Below are 22295 nucleotides of genomic sequence, written 5' to 3'. Positions count from 1 at the left end.
TAAATTTCCAATTGTTAGTTTATAGAAATGCCCTAGATGAGAACATATTTTACAAGCTAAGGTAAGGGGGATTTTAGGCGTAATGTAAAATCTGTACCTGTCTTTTGCTACATACAATGTAACAAATTACAATAGGAGAGATCACGTGAGCAATAGTATAGAAAGGCAAGAATAGGAGTTATCTGTGTTTCTACTTAGATTGCTAGCTGACTTCTAAGACTTTTTGTAGAAGACTAAAAATAAATGTATCCCAGAAAGTGGTAAAAATGAACAAGCAGTAAGATACTAAAGGGAATATTTTCTTAAATTCTAAGGTTTGACAGGCTTTTAAAAAAACTAAGGAGGATCAACTCTATCAAGAATTGATAGTTAACTATTATCTGTTAAGGTAATGAATGAGAGTGCTCAAAATGATTTCAAAGGAAATATTTCTGAGATCTGAAAAATGTCTGAGGTTTGAAAATAATAGGTAACTAATTTATTTCACTCATTTAGAAATTAAGAAAATGAAACAATGGGTAAAGTTAGATTAGAATGAAATTTTGACTAATATAAGCTTCAATAATTAAGAGCTTAATAATATTTTACTTGAAGAAAGAGGAATTGTCAGTGGTGAACAAGGGGATCTCTGCCTCAGGCCAGAGATAGTACTCTGCACTCCCACTTGTCTTGCTTATAGGAAAAAATTCAAACAAGAGACAACAAATAACAGCAAAAGCAGGCAAGGATTTACTTGTAGGAAAGCAATACACTCAAAGAGGATCTAAACAGGGAGCTCAGCTGGCAAAACTGAAGGAGTGCCTTGATATTTGGGAGTTTAAATGATTTATACCTCTAGGCTAGAGCCCCCTGGGCAACAAGCAAGTTACCCCCTCCCTCATGTATAAAAAAAAAAAATGTATCTCTAAGTTATGTCTCCTTCATCTTGTTGCAGAAGACCGAAGAAGAACCAAGCAATGCTTAGAGAAATGGAGTCACTCTTTATTATTATAACACGCAGGCCCAGAGAAAAATGCCTTTCAAATTCTGGGCGAATTCACACAGGAAGTTTCCTGTATTTATACCTTTTGAGCTTCTTTGTCTCCCAAACAAGGTTTTTGCCGGTCCCCTTTGCAAGTTCTTAAAGAGCCCTACGTGCTGGGACTCTGAGACCTCAACCAAAGACCTGACCTGGCACCAGCACTGATAACTTCATCTGGGGAAGGTTTATGGCCTCTCTGGAATGGGAGTAGTCTTATTTTCCTTATTATTTAAGCAAGCAAGCATTTATAGCAGCCAAAATAGCAGGGCTAAAATTTCAAAAGCAGTTTATATATAAGATAGATGCTAAGCCATCATTTGGAACACACCCTGGAGGGCTCTGAATCTTTCCTGCTCACATAGGGGCCTGCCCCCTCCATTGTCCATTTTCAGTTTGTCATGTCACTTATTTCCCTCCAAGCCTGGTCGCCTCTCCCAGCCTCTCCCAGCTGATATCTTTCTGTTTGTCTGCTCTAATGAAATCATCCTTTAAAGATTTCATTTAATAAAAATGTATACATGGTAAGATGTGGAAGTCACCTTTTCTAATTACCCCAATTTTCTGCTATCCCAGCAAATTATAAAGAGAGGAAATGGGATGAGGGTCCTGGTAGAGTTTCAATAAAAACTGAAATAAACATTTGGAAACTATTTTTTTTTTTTTCTAACTGGAAAGAGACCTGGGTATCAAGGAGTGAGTGCAGTGGTAGCAATAGATCAAAGGGTATAGAGTATTTTGTAAAAGAAGATGTTATCATAATAAAGCAAGTTTAATAGTAGAAATATGTAAGATAGAATAAAGAAAACCAATATTGTTTTTCTGTCCACAAAATTCAAGAAAATATTAATTATTTAATAATTTTTAAGTTTATTGGAAGCCTAAAGTGTAAATATACAACTATTAAAATGATGACTAATTACTGCAGTACCAAAATTAGCTTCTTTCCTAAAAAAAGGGTGGGGGGCTCTGTTAGGTCAATTGTTTTCACACACTTACAAACATGTTAACCTTGCGGCCCACAACAAATATTTTTGCGGCCCAAATGTTTTAATAACAATTTTATAACTTAATTTTTACATCATCCTGTTATACATAATTATTAATAATGAACTGTAATGTTGGCTAATGACTGATTACTATAATCATATTACATTCATTTCCCTTATGCGTCTTAGGGGCAGGTACACCATTTCTCTCCAATAATACTAGCAGTGAATATTTTAACAGCCGGTTGCCACGGCATTAGTCTTGTACTGACTTGTTTGGTGTGCGCAACAGGAAATATTTCACTTTCAGAGAACAAGAAAAATAGGTTTATTTGTGTTACGCTTATTAATTTGTGCAGTTATTCAATGTCTGGTAAGTTAATGTTCAAGAAAAAATATTAATGTTATTAAAATGTTCTATTATTTTATGTTAACAATTAGTCATTTATTTCAGTCCTTTGTATTCAGCATGTCTCTATCGAAACAAATCTACGTTTCTATAAAAATTGAAGCTTTTGTTTTTTTGCAGCCCACATAAATTTAAACCTTGTTTATTTGGCCCATGTTAGCCTGAGTTTGACATGCTTGCCAGTGTAAAAGTTCAGGAGTGAAAAAAGAGAAAAATTACACTGGTGTTACAAATAATTGTATTTCTAACAGGTTCATATCAATTTTCTAAATTCTTAATTATATGTTTAACTAACTTTAACATTTCTTCTTTTAAAACTTTCCTTTGAGTTTTTTTGTAAAATTTTACTAGGAAATCTGAGTATGATGAGAGCCATTCATGGAGAGCAAATGCCCATTTAAGTAACAGGATGTATTATAAAATAGAGTATGTCCTCACATAATGTCATCAATAGGTTTTTAGGTGAAATAATGTATAATGAAACCAATTTTAGAATAGGCTAATTGATATAAACAAGAGTTAAGTTCCTAGGGCATCTCATCAAAATTACAAAAACAAACAAACAAACAAAAAATGATGTTGAACAAAATGATACAATTTGAGTATCTGCTGTAGTGCCCTTTTACAACCTTCCCCTTAAATTTAAAGTTTGAATACTTGGTTGTGATCCAGGAAATATGTAATTATAAGATTGTATACCAGTTTTCAAAATCAATAAAAATATTCTGTTAAAAATATTTGATTACTTATTGAATGAAGAGAGTCACACTAGGGACTAGAAGATAAAATATAAATTAACTGGATGAATACAGATTGGAATGACATAGACCTTTAAACAAGTTGATAATAAATAGAAGTATTAGCACAGGAATAGTGAAAAAAAGCTTGTCACTTTTATTTTCAAAAGCAGTAACATATGTATCATTATGCACTATCTCGGTTGTAAAGTTTTTTGTTTTTTTGTTTTTTTCTTTTTTGGTCATTCTTTTTAAATTTATTGTTTGAAGTATTTCAAATAGTGGTACATATGTCTCCTTTCCCCTCCCCACCCCTGGCCTCTCCTACCCCCCATTACATGCCCTCACCTGCCCCCCCACCCCCACCCCCAGTGTCTTGTATCCATTGGTTATGCTTATATGCATGCGTACAAGTCCTTCAGTTGATCTCTTACAGCCCCGCCCCGCCTAACCTCCCCTGCCTTCCCGCTGTAGTTTCGCAGTCTGTTCAATGCTTCTTTGCCTCTGTATCTATTTTTTCCCCCATTTCTTTCCTTTAAAAAGTCTTGCGGTTGTAAAGTTTTAAATGAACTTAGTTTTAAAAATATTTTTCTACATGTTCTGAAGCCTCTGTTCTGTAATTATACTCATCTAGAAAAAATACCTATTATTTGTTTTAACTGCTAACGCATAAATTTGGAATTATGAAGTCCATGCTGTTCTAGAATTAATCTACAGAACATCTCTGAAACATGGAATCAGAGGAGAAAAGAAAAAAAAAATGTTTACAGTTCCCATTATTCTATTTTCAAATTACTTAGAAAATTATAGAACTTTAGAAATTCCATCCTAAACATTATAAATGTTACATATAAACATTTTTCATGAAAAACATTTTTTGAGGATTACATATTTAATATTTCAAATGAACATTGACAAAATTATCATGAGATAGGTCAGAACTTTGTTGGTCTCTTTTGAATTAACATGAAGGGACAGTTATTTTTTTTTTTTTTCAGTGCTTGAGACTCTGGAGGGTTTTTATTTTTAATATATTTTTATTGATTTTAGGGAGGAAGGAAGAGGGAGAGAGAGATAGAAACATCAATGATGAGAGAGAACCATTGATCAGCTGCCTCCTGTATGACCCTACTGGGGGTTGGGCCCACAACCTGGGCATGTGCCCTTGACCGGAATTGAAATCGGGACTCTTCAGTCCACAGGCTGACACTCTATCCAGAGCCAAACTGGCTAGGGCTACTTTGGAGTTCTTAAGCAACCCCTTCAGTGATATAAAGTAACCTGACAAAGATCAATAGTGAGATATTAATCTATTACTAGAATAAAATGCCATAACACAAATTGAACGGTACTTTCTGTACTGAGTCAATACCCTTTTGTATAGTATGTTATGACAGAGTTCTTTGAAGTGGTTATGACTATCTTGTCCTCAAAATAGTTTGAGTAGCTTAAATTGACTCCCTTATTGCTATATAGTGAATCACTGCAGATTAGGTTCATGCTTCCTCACAACTGAATGCTACTTACCTGCAAGGAGCAATGATGCCTAAAAATTTAAGCACATTAATGGCTAATAGTCCTTTTCCTATGAATGCATTGAATGCTTCTCAGGTTTTACTGAATGCCTACTATGTGCCATGTCCTATAATGGACTCTGGAAAACAATATGCTGATTACACACATTCTCTGCCTTTAAGAGACTTTCCAATTTAGGGTTTAAAATAGCTATTCTTTGTTTTCTTTTTTTTTGGGGGGGGGGTGGTTTATAAACATACTTTTGATGTATACAGCCTCATATTTTCTCATTAAGAGTGGTATAAAACAAATTTTGAGGGCTACTATATTGTTTTTGTATCTATATGTATTTCAGCTCTAGCCTAAATTAATGATGGCATTGTGAAAATAAAAGAGAAAATTTAATATATTTGAACAGATTCTTTGTATTTTAAAGTTGTCTTTGAGCTGATAAAAATTTCTTTCTTTCTTATCTCTTACATAGTCCCTACTATCCTGACATACTTAAAAATATATTCTGTTCATTGGTGCGTAAGGAAATGGAGTTCGAACAAATATGGGAGATGGGATTACAGGGTTACTAGCTAAGTGTCAGGTCCTGTAGAGAACTGATAAGGACAAGATTTAATAAAGGAAGCTGCCCGTAGAAGTACTATTAAGAAGAAGGGTAGAAAATTAAACTGCCAAATAGCAACCCTTTAAACACACTGAAGTCTTAACTTCCTTATTTAAAAACAAACAAACACAAAACTTTGTGTGCTATTGAAGTTAATTAAAGACTTATGGTAAGGAATATGAAGATAACTTCTGCTTACTGCCCAACATTTGCATGAAGTAAATACATGAATATAGAAGCTGATATGTTTAATGATCTGCTTTAATATTGAAAGTATACATCAATATATTCAGCCTAGACTGAATATTCTAAACTCTCTTCAGAATTTTTATTGTAATTAAAAGTAAATTATTGCTTCATTTTTATTACTGGTTTAATTCAAGTGACATGAATTATGCAGGACATTAGTTTTAAACTTAGGGCTTTTACTAGATGAGAAAATTATGTTCTCAATTTAGCATATTAAACCTTTAAAGACTGGTTTTATATATAATTACTACCCATTATTTAAAAACACTAACTTAACAATTTTCATAGGATGTTAAAATTATTATTAAAGACAGAAGTAAAAAAAAAATAACATTCTGGTGTATATCGTCATCATACCAATACTTTTCTACTCTTTTACCAAGAAACATTGTATGCGTGCAATACTGAGTAATAGAAAACTAATTTTGAAAAAATATTGTATCAAATAATAAAAATGGTACATATTTTGTGAATATTGTACAACTTTTGTTGTTACTGAACTGCATTCTGGCTTTATGCTGTGGAATTTTATAGATGAACTAAAAAGAAACAGTTGTGTGAAATTTAATATTACTCGTTATAGAGGAAGGGTTATGCCTCTCTACACCATAGCTCACATTTACTTTCAAAGTTTCCAAGTAAGAATAATCTCTTAGGTCTCATAATCAACTTTAAAAAAATCTGCTTTAATTTTAGTTTATTGTTCCTCTTAGTCTTTTAATTGTTCACATTTTCTTCTGTTTTGGGTACTAGAAAAGCAAAGACTGAATCATATGCCATTATACCAACTGTGCAGGGAACATGCTATGTATTCTTGTGCATTAATCTTATATTCAACTATATTTTCTCAGGATTATTTCTTCTTCACTCTAACTCCAAAATATCTACTGCATACAATTGATTCTGTTATCTTTGAGTGGCAGTATAGTATAGTATATGGCATTTAACCTCAGAAATATCTGTGGGTTTCTTCAGCCTTCACCAGGACTGATACTCAACTAAATTCAGTATGATGTGGGCAACCCAGTGTTGATTCTGGGCATTTATTCTAATTGGAATGTACTTATTTCTTACTTTTCATTAAGTATTTTTATTATATCTCTTGGGCTCCCCTTTTTGTACTTTGAGGTCTTGGTCAGATTACATGGTTTTATGGAGTCTTAAGATTATTAAACTGTAGAGTAATTTGAATAAAATTAGCATAATGCTTAGCATATTGTTAGCACTCAATTATAATTGTTATTCGTAACAGGTGTTTTTTATAAGTCCTTCAAATCCTTTCCACAATTTGTTATTTAAAAATAAAGATGAAGACTGAGAACTGGGAAGGGAATAACACATTGTTCATAAAATATTTATTAATACTTAATCAAATTTATTATATGCTTCAGTATTACAATATGACTTATAATTCATATGAATGGTTAAGTGTACATTTTTAGGAGTATATTTTTTAAAATCACCTTGTTGTAATTTTGCTACTTTATATATTTCAGGTATGATTTTATCATATATTGCATTCAGTATTTTAGCATAACTTATTTGATCCACCCAGCCACATTTTGAAATGGGCAGTTAATCAAATCTTATTGTCTTATACAGAAATGAAAACACCTTTAACATAAAGATCAACAAAATTTCACAAATATGAAACCATGACCCAGTTTCCTCAATGACATTGCAGTCCTTTTAACTAGCTCTAAAGTTACTCAAACTTCTGTTTTATTACAATGCTTATCTGTACTTATGTTATTGACACGTTAAGTGAAAATGTGACTTTCCATTAATATAGTACCAACTGCCATCAAATATAAATTTTTCTTAAAATTAATTTTATTTTATACAAATCATGAATAACCTGAGGAAAGCATATAGATGCTACTCAAATTCAGAATTTTTTGTAATCGACCATAGCAGTATTTGAAATAACCCTCAACCTTGAATGTCCACAAATCATAAGTGCAATTTTAAGTATAATTTTATTTTATAATTTTATCTAAATAAAAACACATAAAAATACTATGCATGTTTAATATTTAACATTTTTAATATGTTTCACAAACATCTCAGTTATGACTCACAATATTTGGCTTTATCTGGCAGTTGGGAAAACTCAAACACCAACTTTAGGTTTCTAAACAATACATACCTTTAAAATACTAAATAGTTCTCAATACTTTCCTTTTAAAATTTAATACAGCTGATGCTATTTGCAGATCGCATATGAGAAAAACGACTATAAATAAGAAAACAGACAAAAAGAAGCAAACAAAACAACACTTGTGACTATACTCTTAAGACGTCCAACCCTAGTCAGTGTGGCTCAGTTGGTAGAGCATCATCCCATGTACTGAAAAGGTATGGCTGGATTCTAGTCAGGGCACATGCCTGGGGTTGCTGGCTCAATCCCTAGTAGGGAGCATGCAGGAGGCAGCTCATTGATGTACATAAATGTTTTTCTCTCTCCCTCTCTCTTTCTCTCTAAAAATCAATTTAAAATATTTAAAAAAATGTTCTTAAAAAATTCCATAAATTACTACTTTGCCTGATAAGAGAAGAAAATTTATAATGAGAACCATCAGCACTTAATTTTAAATGCTTTGTCTCTCTCAGATAAAGGATGGTAAGGGCTACCCAACAAGGAAAACAGTTTTCAGCTAAACATGAATTGCATGTTCATGATAACCTAAAGGAATACCTGGATCCCTGACTCCTTTTAGACTGTGTGCTTGAACTTTCTTCTTGAGCACATTGTAGCTATTATTGTACTCCTCTCACATTCCTTAACCAGACAAAATATTCCAGCCAAATGTTATTCACACAAGTCTGTTTCCCACCCCATCTTTTCTTCTTCTCTGGAGAAATGCTTATGAACAGTGAGTGGAAAGGATAATGCAAAACAATAAAATTTAATACAAAATAGTAGAAGTCAACCATGCAAGAAGAATTATAAAAATAAGTTTACATTTGTTTAATATATAACATTTGCATTTCTGATACAGCCATGTCAGCAAAATACAAACAATACTTAGAAATGTGGGTCATTATTTTCATGTTTTCCTGAGCTAATCTACTTTATGTTTAGTAAGCATTTTTGAGTAGTGCATAAATTTAACTAATCCAAAAATTACATAATAGGATAATTTTTTTTGACAAACAATTATTTCATTAATCAAATTAAGGAAAACTATTTTAGGGCCTCAAGTACAAACCTCATTTTTTAAAATATTTATTCAATTTAATTGTGCATTTTACAAAATGGCTTTAGAATAAAATATATAAATGAGGGAAAATAAGGTGTTAATAATATATAACTGGATGTGCTAGGGTAGTGTTTTGGAAAAGGATTTCATACATATAGGAGAATCAAATGTATAATTTCTCAATAGCACTTTGTAATTATTTCACTTCTGGTTCATTGGGGCTAAGAAATATTAAGAATATGAATTGTTAGATGTGCAGATTTCAAGAAAAAAATTTGAATGCTTGTAGTCAATGAAAATGATCATCTTTGAAAATGACTAATAATGGTAGCAAAAAAGTGAAAAGATAACCTATCAAGTAGATTTGAGAGCCAAAATAGTGCTCCCCAAAAAATACCTGTTACCTCCCTCCAAAACAAACAAACAAACAAACAAACCCTAAAACCAAACAATCTGGCAAATTCGAAGTCCTGGAGTACAGAGGAAGTAGGTAGGACAGCCATGTGCACAGGTATGATGGTAGAACTCCCAACCTGAGCAGAATAAAATATCAAAATTGCTGACCTTTTTTCCACATTAAAACAACCCAAGGTAATGTATAAAATACTTAAGCACCCCAAGATGAAGCAACTTTGTAGATAACGTCAATTCAAACCAGGTCTATGAGAACACGCTTCTCCATACTGTTGCAATAAAATCTGTCCAGTGAGAAGTTATATTCCCTGAGACTTATCCCCTTCAATTTCTCTATTTTCCTGATTGAAGTAAAACACAAAGGGATAAAATATGTAAAGTCATTTACAAAAGTCATAAGATTATAACTTTGTTCATAATTTTGTTTCTGATTACGCAAGTTGTATGAGGCTTTGAAATCCAAATAAAAAAGACATAAAAAGGGCATTCCAATTCACGTCCACATATCCATGATATGATTTGCACCATAAGTAGATGTCTAAAGATTCTGTTTGTATTCATAGAAATGACATACCAATTTGTTTTAGCTTCTCAGTCATCAGAGCAAAGGAAGAAGCATGATCACTTTGATAAAATAAAAATAAATACTTTTCTTAACAAAAACACAGGTTTTTTATACTAAAATCTGAGAAACAATGTTTTCCAATGTCTGAGAAAATGTTTCTAAATATTTGAATATTTGTAAGACACCATATGATGTACTTCACACATCTTCCCTAATATGTCAAAAGTGGATATCATAACACATTTCAGAAGTATTTTTTGTCTGATTTCAATTCAAATGATATTGTCCAGACACACAGATTACTAATAATTTCATTAAAGAACAGAATAATAAATCTATGAATCAAACTCAATTGGGCTCAGGGTGCATTTAATTAAAAGGAAATGGTATTATCAATGCTAAGAGTAATTGTACTATGTAAAGGTACCTATTATAAAATACTTAATTCTGTAATGGGAAAATGAATATATATGTGGTATTTATGATATATAGTTTGCCAAATCATGTTTCTTACAGTGGAAGCTTGGAAAACTTGTATAAAAGTATGAGTAGATTGTATTTATTTATTTATTTTATTTTATTTTCCTCACAGAAAAAGTATCCTAAAGTATTGAGTGACAGGCTGTTTTAATCTCCATAGCAAGTACTGGGAGTGATTAAATTTATACACTTGGTTAGGAACAGAGTTATAAATTATAATATACTGAAAATATGGAATATACACTATAATTACAGTCAAGAAATTTAAGCTCCTGTGCATAAATGTGTGTCAAGGGAATGTTCAGAATAAGTCAAGGTTTTTACTCAGCAAACACTTCCTTGTTCTTTCCAAATGATCCTATCTAATAAAAGAGAAACGTGCAAATTGACTGTACCTCTGCTACACCCACAAGCCACGCCACCAGCCAATCAGGAGTGGGTATGCAAATTAACCCAACCAATATGGCAGTTAATTTGCATATCCAGGTGCAAAGCGAAGACTGAAGACAGAGTAGAAGGAAGCCAAATGCTGCAGAAGGGTGCAAAGCTGCAGAGAAGCAAGCGGGGCGGTGGAGAAGGGAGGGAAGCAAGCGATGTGGCAGAGACGGCTCCAGGAAGCCCTATTCTTGCAGGAATCTTCCTGCAACAGGCCACTAGTAGCTTTATTAAAAATAGTAGATTTAAAACAATTTAAGTACTGAAAATGAGAACTACTGACATTTTTGGTTCTGACCTGACATCCAGTGGGTCTACTAAAGAAAGGGTGGGCAGGTGAAAATGGAAATAAAATAATGGCCCTTGATGTTGCACTTCATTTTTTACTTGTCCTCCTGTAGATATTTTTCTGACATTTCTAACAGTGAGCCCTTAAAGTCTGAAATATACTTAGCACTCAAAAAACATAAACTGTGCTTTTCTTGTATTTGCAAGGCATGTATGACATTGTTTAATGATTAATAAATTCTAAGACTATCAAATTCCCCAGGTATAGCTTGACATTTTGTTTGCTAAACCAGTTGTGTTATAATTTTTAGAGGACAACCAGAATTTTCTTTCAGGAGAAAAAGAGAGAGAGAGAGTGAGAGAGTGAGAAGAGAGAGAGAGAGAATATGCAGGGTCCCAGTAATATGGCATATATTAGAATAAGGAGTAATTTGATGGTAGCAAAAGTCTAAATTGCAATGTAAATCAATTTCTTTTGGTAACTACCAAAAAGACAGGTAACCCTTCTAAAAATAATAAAATGATGTAAATGAAATTACCTTAACTCTGTTGCCTTTTTTGAAACACTTAAAAAATCCTATGAATTTGCTAATATAAATAATTATTGAGCAAGTAAATAAATGACAAAGAATATACAAATCTGCCATGTAGAATTCCAAATCACTAATGCAATTAATCTGCCCTCAAGGAAACAGAGCATAACTTTCCACTCCTTAAGTGTAGCTGTGCATCAGGACTTCCAGAAACACAGCTTGGACAAGGGAAGTAAAAAAGTAATGTTAGCCCTACCTGCTTTGGCTCAATGGACAGAGCATTGGCCTGAGGACTGAAGGGTCCCAGATTCCATTCCAGTCAAGGGCACATGCCTGGGTTGCAGGCTCGATCCCCAATAGGGGACATGAATGAGGCAGTCAATCAGTGATTCTCTCTCATCATTGATGTTTCTATCTCTCTCTCCCTTTCTCTCTCTCTGGAATCAATAAAATATATAGAGATATATAGATAGAGATATAGATAGATATAGATATAGCTATAGATATAGATATAGATATAGATATACTAGATATAGATATACATATACTAGATATAGATATAGATATAGATAGTAATTTTAAAGTGAAGAAACCTGATAAATACTACTTCTACCAAGTAAGCAAAATTAACAACAACAGCGATGTCACGTTGAATGTATGTACACTAGATAAAATGTAATGAGCCCAAAGATCATAATCTTAGTGTATCCATATTTAGACAAATCCCAATTGAGGGACATTTTACAAATACTTAGCCAATACTCTTTAAAACTGTCAGTCATCAAAAACAAGGAAAATATGCCTGGCCAATGTGTCTCAGTGGTTATATCAACCTATGAACCAGGAGGTCACGAATGGATTCCCAATCAGGGCAAAAACCAGGGTAGCAGGCTCCATCCCCTGTAGAAAGAGTGCAGAAGACAGCCAATCAATGACTCTCTATCTTCACTGACATTTCCCTCTCTCACTCCCTCTCCCTTCTCATATATATATATATATATATATATATATATATATTTATATATATATATAAATATATATATATATATAAATATATATAAACATATTTATATAGATAGATATAGATATAGATATAGATATAGATATAGATATAGATATAGATATAGATATAGATATTTAAAAATGCCAAGAAAATCTGAGAAACTGTGAAAACCAGGAGGAGCCCAAAGAGACATAGTGACTAAATGAAATGCGGTATCCTCTCTGGGATCCTGAAACAGAAAAAGTATGTTAGGTAAAACAAACAAACAAACAAAAAAAACTCAAAGAAAATGTGAGTAAAAGTATGAATTTTAGTTAATAAAAGTTTAACAGCCCTGACCGGTTTGGCTCAGTGGATAGAGCGTCTGTTTGTGGACTCAAGTGTTCCAGGTTCGATTCTGGTCAAGGGCATGTACCTTGGTTGCGGGCACAACGCCAGTAGGAGGTGTGCAAGAGGCAGCTTATCGAAGTTTCTCTCTCATCGATGTTTCTAACTCTCTATCCCTCTCCCTTCCTCTCTGTAAAAATCAATAAAATATATTTTTTAAAAAAGTTTAACAATATTGGTTAATTATTTTAACATGTGTACCATTTTAATGTAAAATGTTAATAACTGGGGAAAACAACTGTACTGTATGAGAAATTTCTATACAATATTGCAAGTTTTCTATAAATGTAAAACTTATTTTTCTTATTCTAAGAAAAAACATTTATTTCCCCTATGAATTACTAACATATTAATTTAGTTTTAATTTCTAGTGTGTCAATTATATTATTTATTTATATTTCCATTAAAGAAAGATAGATAGATGATAGAAGAAATATAATATTTACTTTATGGATTTCATTGGCAGTTTTTGTACCTATCTAATAAAATGCATTCTTTTTTCAATGTAACTGAATTTATAAATGAAATATGGTAATATATCGGATTGTTAATATGATACCACTTGTCTATTAAAAAATAAAACAGCATAGATTTGTAATCTTCTACAATGTTAGTTTTTCCTCCCCATTCTATTTTACATGTGTTCATTCCAATGCAGTGTAAGTTTAACTATATTCTTATATAGAAAATCAGAGTTTAAGTGTACTGCTACATGTTTTAAAAGCTCAACTGCTCTAGTATTTACATAAAGTGAGACTATAGATAAAAGTAGCACACATTTATGATAACTATTCAAAAATAATTTCCTTTTTATTCCTCCAATTGATTTAAGGGAGGCTTACTTTAATTTTATAATTCTAATTTAAATAGTCTCAAAATCAATCAGTGAGGTTTTAGCCCATTGCTAATTATTGAGTTCAGCATGATTAAATTTTTCCCAAGGAACCATACAAAAAAATAATTTGGGGAAATTTTTAGTAAAACTTTATTTAATGATGCAAAAGATCTACAATAATAAAAGAAAAGGATGCAAATTGACCATACCTCCATGACACCCATCAGCCAATCAGGAGTGAGTGTGCAAATTAACCCAACAAAGATGGTGGGTTAATTTGCATACACAGGCATGGATCAGTGGGCAGGGCAGGATGCCTGCAGTGACAGGGAGGGCGGGGGGCGGAGGGAGCTACAGGAGCGGTGCTCTGGCTGGGAGCAAGGACTTGCAGGCTCCCGGGCAGCCAGGAGCGAAGCCAGGGGAAGGAAGGCCTATTCTTGCATGAATCTTCGTGCAATGGGCCTCTAGTGTACATATATGAAGGAATAGTTTCTCTTGTGATGAGTGTCTTGCTGACTGAATCTGAAACTTGACACTATGACAACTATGAGGGAAACAGCAAGTCACTTGAGATGTCTATTTCCTGATGTGATGAGCTTTTCAATTAATCATTTCTTGAGACAGCCTTCCTCTGGATTTGTCAAGAGAGATAAATATTTCCTTATTATTTGAGAAAAGTTCTCAGAGTTTTATGATATTGTATTCATAGGATCCTTAGGTACCCATATTTTTACCCAAGTATAAGCTATTTTTAGCCAATTTTCTATGGTACCTAACTTGAAAATATTTAGATTTCCCTTCTCAGTACAGCTAAAACCATTTGAAAACTTTATGCCTTGAAAGTTAACTTTGAATGAAAGTATAAAATTACTTTATTTTTTCATTAACAGTAGTCATGTACTTTTTTGGTTCTCTTTTAAGTAAAAAAATTGGCAGATTTTTGCCTTTTACCATCTAAGTCCATAAGAAAAATGGCCAGGTTATAACTATAAAGAAATACATCATGCATGAGGTAGTTCAAATTGTGTTCATTCAAGCTCAACACTGGCTAATATTCCATTTGTGCCTTCTGGCTTTTACAAGTGGATCATTTCATTGGATATATTCCTGGTTGAAAAAAATAGAACATTTTAAATTCTTTGAAATAAACATTGCTTATTTCTTTAAAATTTACATCAAAAATTACCAATAAGTAACTTTTAAAAATTAGTCTATAGTTAAACTGTGAGAAGTCAAAAGTTTTTCTTTTTTCTTTTTTTTAATAGGAAAGAATGGATAGATGCTGAAAGATGAGACAGAGGGTGTTATCAAAATTGTTATGAAATACAGGAATAGACCCAAAATTTAAATCTGGACTAAAAAGTTGTTATCTCTACAAACAAATATTTTAAGTATCCTATAGCTTATCACACTGATATAATATCTCTGAATCACTTTTCAATTGTTGAACTGGGAAGATAAAAATACAAACATGCACACACACACACACACACACACACACACACACTACATACACACACCCACATGCGATTTTAATATTAGTTTTACACATATAAAATTATTTTAACAATATTATGGCCATGATAATAGCATATGTGAAGTTGCCATGACTGTAATATGTTCTGTATATTATAAATTCTAAGAAAGAAGTTAATATGTAACACATTTTCTCAAATTATAATATCCTCTCTTATTGATCTTGTGAATAAAGTTTGAATTAAAGCCCTCAGATATTATTCATAGGTATTAGTAAACTGTAGTTATTTTTATTAACATTTGAGCATCTGTTTAAAGGAAGAAACATAATTTCTGCTGAAGTGGATACATATAATTTAGTTGAAACTTCATTTGTATGTACTAGATGATTTTGAACATTACATGAAGAATGGGCAGAGGAACTGAACAGATACTTTTCCAAAGAAGACATTCAGATGACCTACAGCCACATGAAACGAGGTTCAGCATCACTAATTATCACAGACATGCAAACTAACACCTCAGTGCAATATCACCATACCTATCAGATTGACTATTAGCAAAATGACAACAAATAACAAATGTTTTCAAGGATGTTGAGAAAAAGGAAATTTTGTGCATGTTGGTGGGATTGTAAATTTTCCAGTCACGATGGAAAAAATATGGGAATTTCTCAAAAAGTTAAAACTAGAAATATCATAAAACTCAACAATTTCACTTCTGGATATTTACTTGAAGAAAATAAAAACACTAATTTGTAAAGATATATGCACCCTTATGTTCACTGCAGCCTTATTTACCATCACCAAGATATTGAAGCAACCTAGATTTTCATCGGCAGGTTAATGAATAAAGACGATGTGGTTCATATATGACATGAAATATTACTCAGCCATAAAAACTGAAATCTTGAAATCTGGGACAACATAGATGGACCTAGAGGGTATTATGCTAAGTGAAATAAGACAGAGAAGGACAAGCACAGTATTATTTCACTTATATATGGAATCAAAAAATAAAACAAATGAACAAAAAAGATAAAACATAAAAACAAATTCATAGATATAAAGGTCAAACTGATGGTTGCAGAGTGGAAGGGGAGTGGGATGGGTGAAAAATGTGAAGGGGAATAAAAAGTACAAACTCTAAGTTATAAAATAAATCACTGGGATTTAATGTACAACATAAGGAATACCATCGTAACTTTGTATGGTGACAGATGGTTACTATACTTATTGTGGTGATCACTTCATTATGCATATAATATTGTAAGTTAACTTTAATTAAAAAAGCAAGATGCTGGACTTTATGGACTTATGTTTATCTTGACTATAAATCTAGGTTCAAATTATATCTAGCAGATTGGCCTAAAGTTTTGAGAAACACTATCGTACATGTTATGTTATGTTGTAAGCAGAGTTTCATAACCCTCTGCCCTTAACGTGCAGGTTGCTTGGAATTAAAGGAAGACACCATTGAAAACCTCCTCGCTGCAGCCTGCCTTCTTCAGCTGCCCCAGGTGGTAGAAGTGTGCTGCCATTTCCTCATGAAGCTTTTGCATCCATCCAACTGCTTAGGAATCCGAGCATTTGCAGATGCTCAAGGGTGCATTGAGTTAATGAAGGTGGCTCACAGCTACACAATGGTAAGAAAATTTAATATTTTAATGATAGAGACATAGCTGTAGTATCAAAGGCTAAAATAATTACTGTCATTGCATTGAACTACTTTTTAAATTTTAACATAAATTTTGAACGATTGGCACCTTTTTTATTATGGAATACAATGCAAAACATTGCATAATGAACTTTATAATGGCTTTATTAATATTTTATAGGCAATACAGATATAAATATTGTCTATTTTAGATTTTATAAGTTGTTTAAATGAATTTTTTTAACTGTTCCTGGAATATCTATCTTTATACACCCGCTTTCACACCTACCCTTTTTTTCCATTTATTTAATTGTTTATTGAAGGGCTAGTAGTTTATGCCATTAAAATTTTTCTTTTGCATTTCTCTTACAACCTCTCCACTATGGACTGAGATGTATCAAGCAAAAATTTATGTTCAATTTCTACCTCCACTGTGATGTATTTGGAGATGGGTATTTATAGAGATCCTAAAAATCATTTGAGTTGTACACTTTAAGGTGTGATTTTTTTTTTACATTATCTTTATTCTAGAAGAGAATAAGCAATTACAACAGTTTTATCCTCATCATTTTTCATACCCTAGAAATAATCATTTTAAAAACACCTAATACAGTCTCTGGCATATAGCAAGCCCTATAAAAAATGCTAGCCATTTTTGCTATTGTTAATATTAACTTTATTAATGATTTGATTATTATTACTGGAACAACCAATTTTAAAGTATAGAACTTTCCCTTTCCAAGTCAGGAGAATAATTCATATAAGATAAAACTCATTAAGCTTTATTATTGCTATTTATTAAAAAGCTCTTATTTTGACATTAAACACTTTTTCAAACCACTAATAACATTTAGTCATTTAAAAGTCTTCCAATTATTTTTCTTAGATAGAATTTCAATATTATGTTAATTTCCTTCTTTAATTCTTTAAGCAGATTAGTAAATTACGTGAAAATGTAGAAATACAAGGAAAGATACATGCTTTATAATTCTATCATCAAATTCTTCTTTCAAAATTTTTCATGACTGGATACTGTACTACTATTGAAATTACATGAACCATATGAAATCAATGTAAACAAATATTTCATCAACTGAAATATCAAAGTCCAACTGTAGTCATTTAATTATGCACATTTTATTATAATTATGATCTCCTGGTTTAGCTAAGCCAAAGAACAATATGGCTCCATATCCAGAGGGATAATGGTCCCTTCTGGTCCAGTTTGAAATTAATTTAGTAATAAAAATGTTTTTCTTGCAGCTGCTTAGACTGTTCTGCAATTTGTCATACAATAGTAGCAATCTTTTTAAGGCACTTAAAAATGTATGCCTTACAGTAAAATGTATTTAAAACAGAAACTAAAATAGCTCTAGCTAACATGTCGAAATTTAAATGATTTTTCATTTCATTTAAATTTCATGTCTATTGAAATTTAAATGATTTCAAATTATTTTAGAGGCAAAAGCTCTAGTATTCTCTAGATGTGCATAGGTTGCTATTTTAGTGAAGAAAATGTATTGAACAGTTGTCTTTCTAGACAGTTTTCTCTCAGTTCCATAAAATTCTGACATGAATGCTTGTATATCATATTATAACTTCTCACCACATGTTTGCTTCTGATCCTTATTTACCCATGCATATGTCCTCATCCAATCTATTCAGTCTGTGCTTTGTGAGGAAACCTATTATGCTATGATTTTTTTTTTCTTGTTAACTATGTTGTAGCAAATCATCCCAATTTTCCTATTACCTCCAGGACTGAATTAACTTTTTTATTTGCTATAATTATTTATTTGTTTATTTCAAAAAAATAAGATTTATTTGTTTAATTTTTTTAATTTTCTTGCTAAGATTTTTTAGATATGAACTTGGTCTTTAAAGTCTAGATATTAACTTGCTGTCTATACTGGTATGTGTTTCCTATTTATATTATTTGCTAACTTTTCTTTAGAAATTTCACTCATTTATTTGGCTTCAGCTATTGATTTTTTGTGGATGATTCCAAAATCTATTTAGGGAAGGTGACCCAGCTTGGCAGTGGTTCATGTGCAAAAATACTGGAAAATTTTTATTGTGAGCTCAATATTAGTCAAAAGTGTGAAACTAATTTTAAAGCATTTAAAGTTTGGCTGCATAAATATAAAGATAGCAACAAAATAATTGAAGGAAATAGCCACCCTTGTTCTCTAGTAGTCAGATTTCATTATGAGACCTGTGTTTAATTCTGTACATTACATTTTTAAAAACATTGGAGAATGATAAGCAGAAACAGATGAGAATGTCAAGAATAGTAAATATTTTATCATTTCTTATGAAGAAAAGTTGGAAAAACTATGGGTGCCTGTGGATGAATACTATTAGGGAATGAAAATAACTGTCTTCATGTATTTGACAGAACAAACTTGTATCTAAAACACTAGCATTTAAGTATTATTTTATTTTTTTATTAATAGCGTAATTTGTTCAAAATGAATATATGAAAGAATAATATTAGAGTTTATCTGCTTTGCATGGAGGATGAAAATTTCAGAGTCTAGTTTAGTTTTCTGATCTTTCTTTCTCTTCTGGGTTGTCTGTTTACACTGATCACCTAGTGCCACTTCCCTCCAAGGTCAGCTCTGCCTTTAGAGGAGACTCCTTTGACTGCATTTCCCAGAAATCCTCTCTCCTTATGGTTCTGGGTTAGAATTTGCCAATAAGAGGCATTCACACAAGAAATGGAAAGTTAAATAGGACACCATTATTCTCCACACATAGTTGCAGGTACATATGTGGGCAGATGAAAAGTTGAAATAAATTTTAATGGAGTCCTTGAAAGTGACTTCCTTCACTACTGTAGAATGAAAAAGTTGATGGGAGCCTTCCATAGATTCTTATGGAATACAGTGCCTCTATGGAGTGTTTTTGAGAAGAATTCCCATTAAACTGAAGGTTGAGATTATTAATAGAAATGTCCTTAACCTTGACTTCCACAGGGCTATACAAAAGCTGGGTAGGTCTCCAAATCTCTTTCTACAGTTTTCCTTACATAGAACGTGGAGTAGCTTGTCTTCTTAAGCTAACGTTGTCTCCAACACATACCCCAAAACAGTAGTTCAAACTCCATATTTTGATATGCATGGGGCTCTGCACCTAGCTTCTAAACTGCTGCATGGACATATTTCTTAAAAAAAAGGAATTGGTTTTACCCTTCTTACATATGTGCTGTGGATCCCTTTCGCTTGTACTTCACTTGTGATATTTCTTTTGTCTGGAATCTCTGGTATCTAATTCTAAGTGACCCTTCAGTTTCCAAATTAAATTTATCCATGCCTAAAAAATACCTTGTATCTTTTCATGGCATTCTTTTTTTATCATATTATTCCTCTTCTTAGGATTATGTTATGTCATCCTAAGCTCCCTTAAACAATTAGTTATCTATTTTATGTCTTTGTGACTGGTCTTCATAATTATACTGCAAACTCTTCTGTGACAAAGAGCTTTTCAATGAAATTGGTTTTGGCCCAACAATGCATTTAATACCTTGTAATGTATTAATTAAATCGCACAGTTCTTTGACTACTTTTTCAGGATTGTGATTCTTCACACTTCCGAATTCAGTCAACAAGATTACACATGGTTTTCCTCTTTCATTCCAATCGTATTTCCTACCATTATTTTCCTGTTCACACAGTTCCAGCCACACTAACCTTCTTACTGTTTTTTACTACATCAAGCATACTATCACCCGATGACCATTGTGCTTTTTTCTTCTCTTTGCCAGAAACACACTTCTACCAAATATTTATATCCTTTTCCTCTGTATCATTCATATTTCTGCTCAAATGTCACTTCCACAGAAATCTCTCTGAATATCCTATATAATAAAGAAGTAATATGCAAATTAACCCTCACAAGATGGCTGCCTACGACCAGGCCAGAAGACTGGGCTGAGGGGACCCCACCCAGTGTACGAATTTCATGCTCCGGGCCTCTAGTTGTATATAAAGTGACACTGCCTTCAAAACTCTCTATTTCCTTATACTGCTTTATACACTTCACAGTGCTAATTACATCATGTCTTAATTATGCATATATATATATATAATAGTTGTTGTTGTTGTTGTCGACTTCCCCCATTAATCTGGTAGCTCCTTGGTAGCATTGTTTTAAACTTCTACAGGGAGACTGGGGTAACTCTAGCTTCTTCATTGTGTTTGATGATAACGGTTACCTCTACTGGTACTGGCCATGCACAAGTGTATAGTATGTATCAGGTATGGTTCTCCATAGTAAACATATTTATTTAATTTAATCATGTCAAAACTCTTACAAGTTTTGTGTATATCCATTATTTAAAATAATTAAATAAGATTTAGGGGTGTTAAATAATTTACTCAAGAACAACAGACAGCCGAAACTGGTTTGGCTCAGTGGATAGAGCATCGGCCTGCAGACTCAGGGGTCCCAGGTTCGATTCCGGTCAAGGGCATGTACCTTGGTTGCAGGCACATCCCCAGGTGGGAGGTGTGCAAGAGGCAGCTGATCGATGTTTCTCTCTCATCGATGTTTCTAACTCTCTATCCCTCTCTCTTCCTCTCTGTAAAAAATCAATAAAATATATTTTAAAAAAAAGAACAACAGACAGAGCATGGTAGAATGTGGATTTTACTTCAAATTCCATGCTCTATCTAATACACTAATAAATATACCCATAATATCAAGTCAGATTTCTGTTATCCGAATATTTTTAGAGAAATTGATATCGTAAACCAAAAACATAGATGATACCAAAGAACTCCATATTTTGTTCCTTAGTTGTTGTTGTTCTTTTTAATTTCTCTGTTTTTTTACTCTCACTTTCTGACTAGTGCTACCAGCATGGCATAAAACATTTCGTAATGTTTACGCTGGAGGCAGAAGCAGTGTCAACAGGACTAATTAGATGCCACCATGTTCTATCAGTAGCCTTAAAAGGTTGAAGTCACAGAACTGGAGCATAAAAGCTTCCTGAGAGATTGTAAGAGTAGCTGCCTTTTCAGAGTCTGTTACACTAAAAAAATCCTACACATGCATCATCCGTGTGTCCTTCACAGCCATTAGAGCAATGCCACAGAAAAAGAACAAGCTTGATTGATGTGTTTTTTGGTCATGATTTCGAAATACCTGACATTCCTCATGGTTTCTAGCTAGCAGCATGCTTTTTATCTTTAACAATAACCCTTCATATTGACCATAAATTAGAGTTTGCTTTGGGACAATAAATTTATTTGCTTTTCTAAGTCATTAAAATAATGTTTACATCATCCATATTTTTCTTTTTTTTCTTCATGACTATGGTATAATGCATTAGTATTAAAATGTGTTTTGAATGTTGTCTTTTTCTTTTTTACATACATTACTTTGGGTTACTCCTTTCGTTGTCATATATACATATATATGTGTATATATATAAATACATATATATATATATAAATACATGTATATATATAAATACATATATAT

General features: G+C 32.4%; 1 protein-coding gene across 2 annotated transcripts in view; it reads left to right on the top strand.

Moving 5' to 3' along the window:
- The window catches only part of KLHL1 (kelch like family member 1), a 368120-nt gene that overhangs the window by 156666 nt on the left and 189159 nt on the right, over positions 1 to 22295 (top strand). For both annotated transcript variants that reach the window (XM_054719843.1, XM_054719842.1), the window contains one exon: positions 16601 to 16797. In XM_054719843.1, the coding sequence (XP_054575818.1) occupies positions 16601 to 16797 (197 nt within the window). The remainder of the gene's footprint in view (positions 1 to 16600; positions 16798 to 22295) is intronic.

This window comes from Eptesicus fuscus, chromosome 8 (genome assembly GCF_027574615.1).
Source record: "Eptesicus fuscus isolate TK198812 chromosome 8, DD_ASM_mEF_20220401, whole genome shotgun sequence".
NCBI lineage: Eukaryota > Metazoa > Chordata > Mammalia > Chiroptera > Vespertilionidae > Eptesicus > Eptesicus fuscus.
The sequence above is the reverse complement of the archived record's forward strand: the minus strand, read 5'-3'. Positions and strand labels throughout refer to the sequence as shown.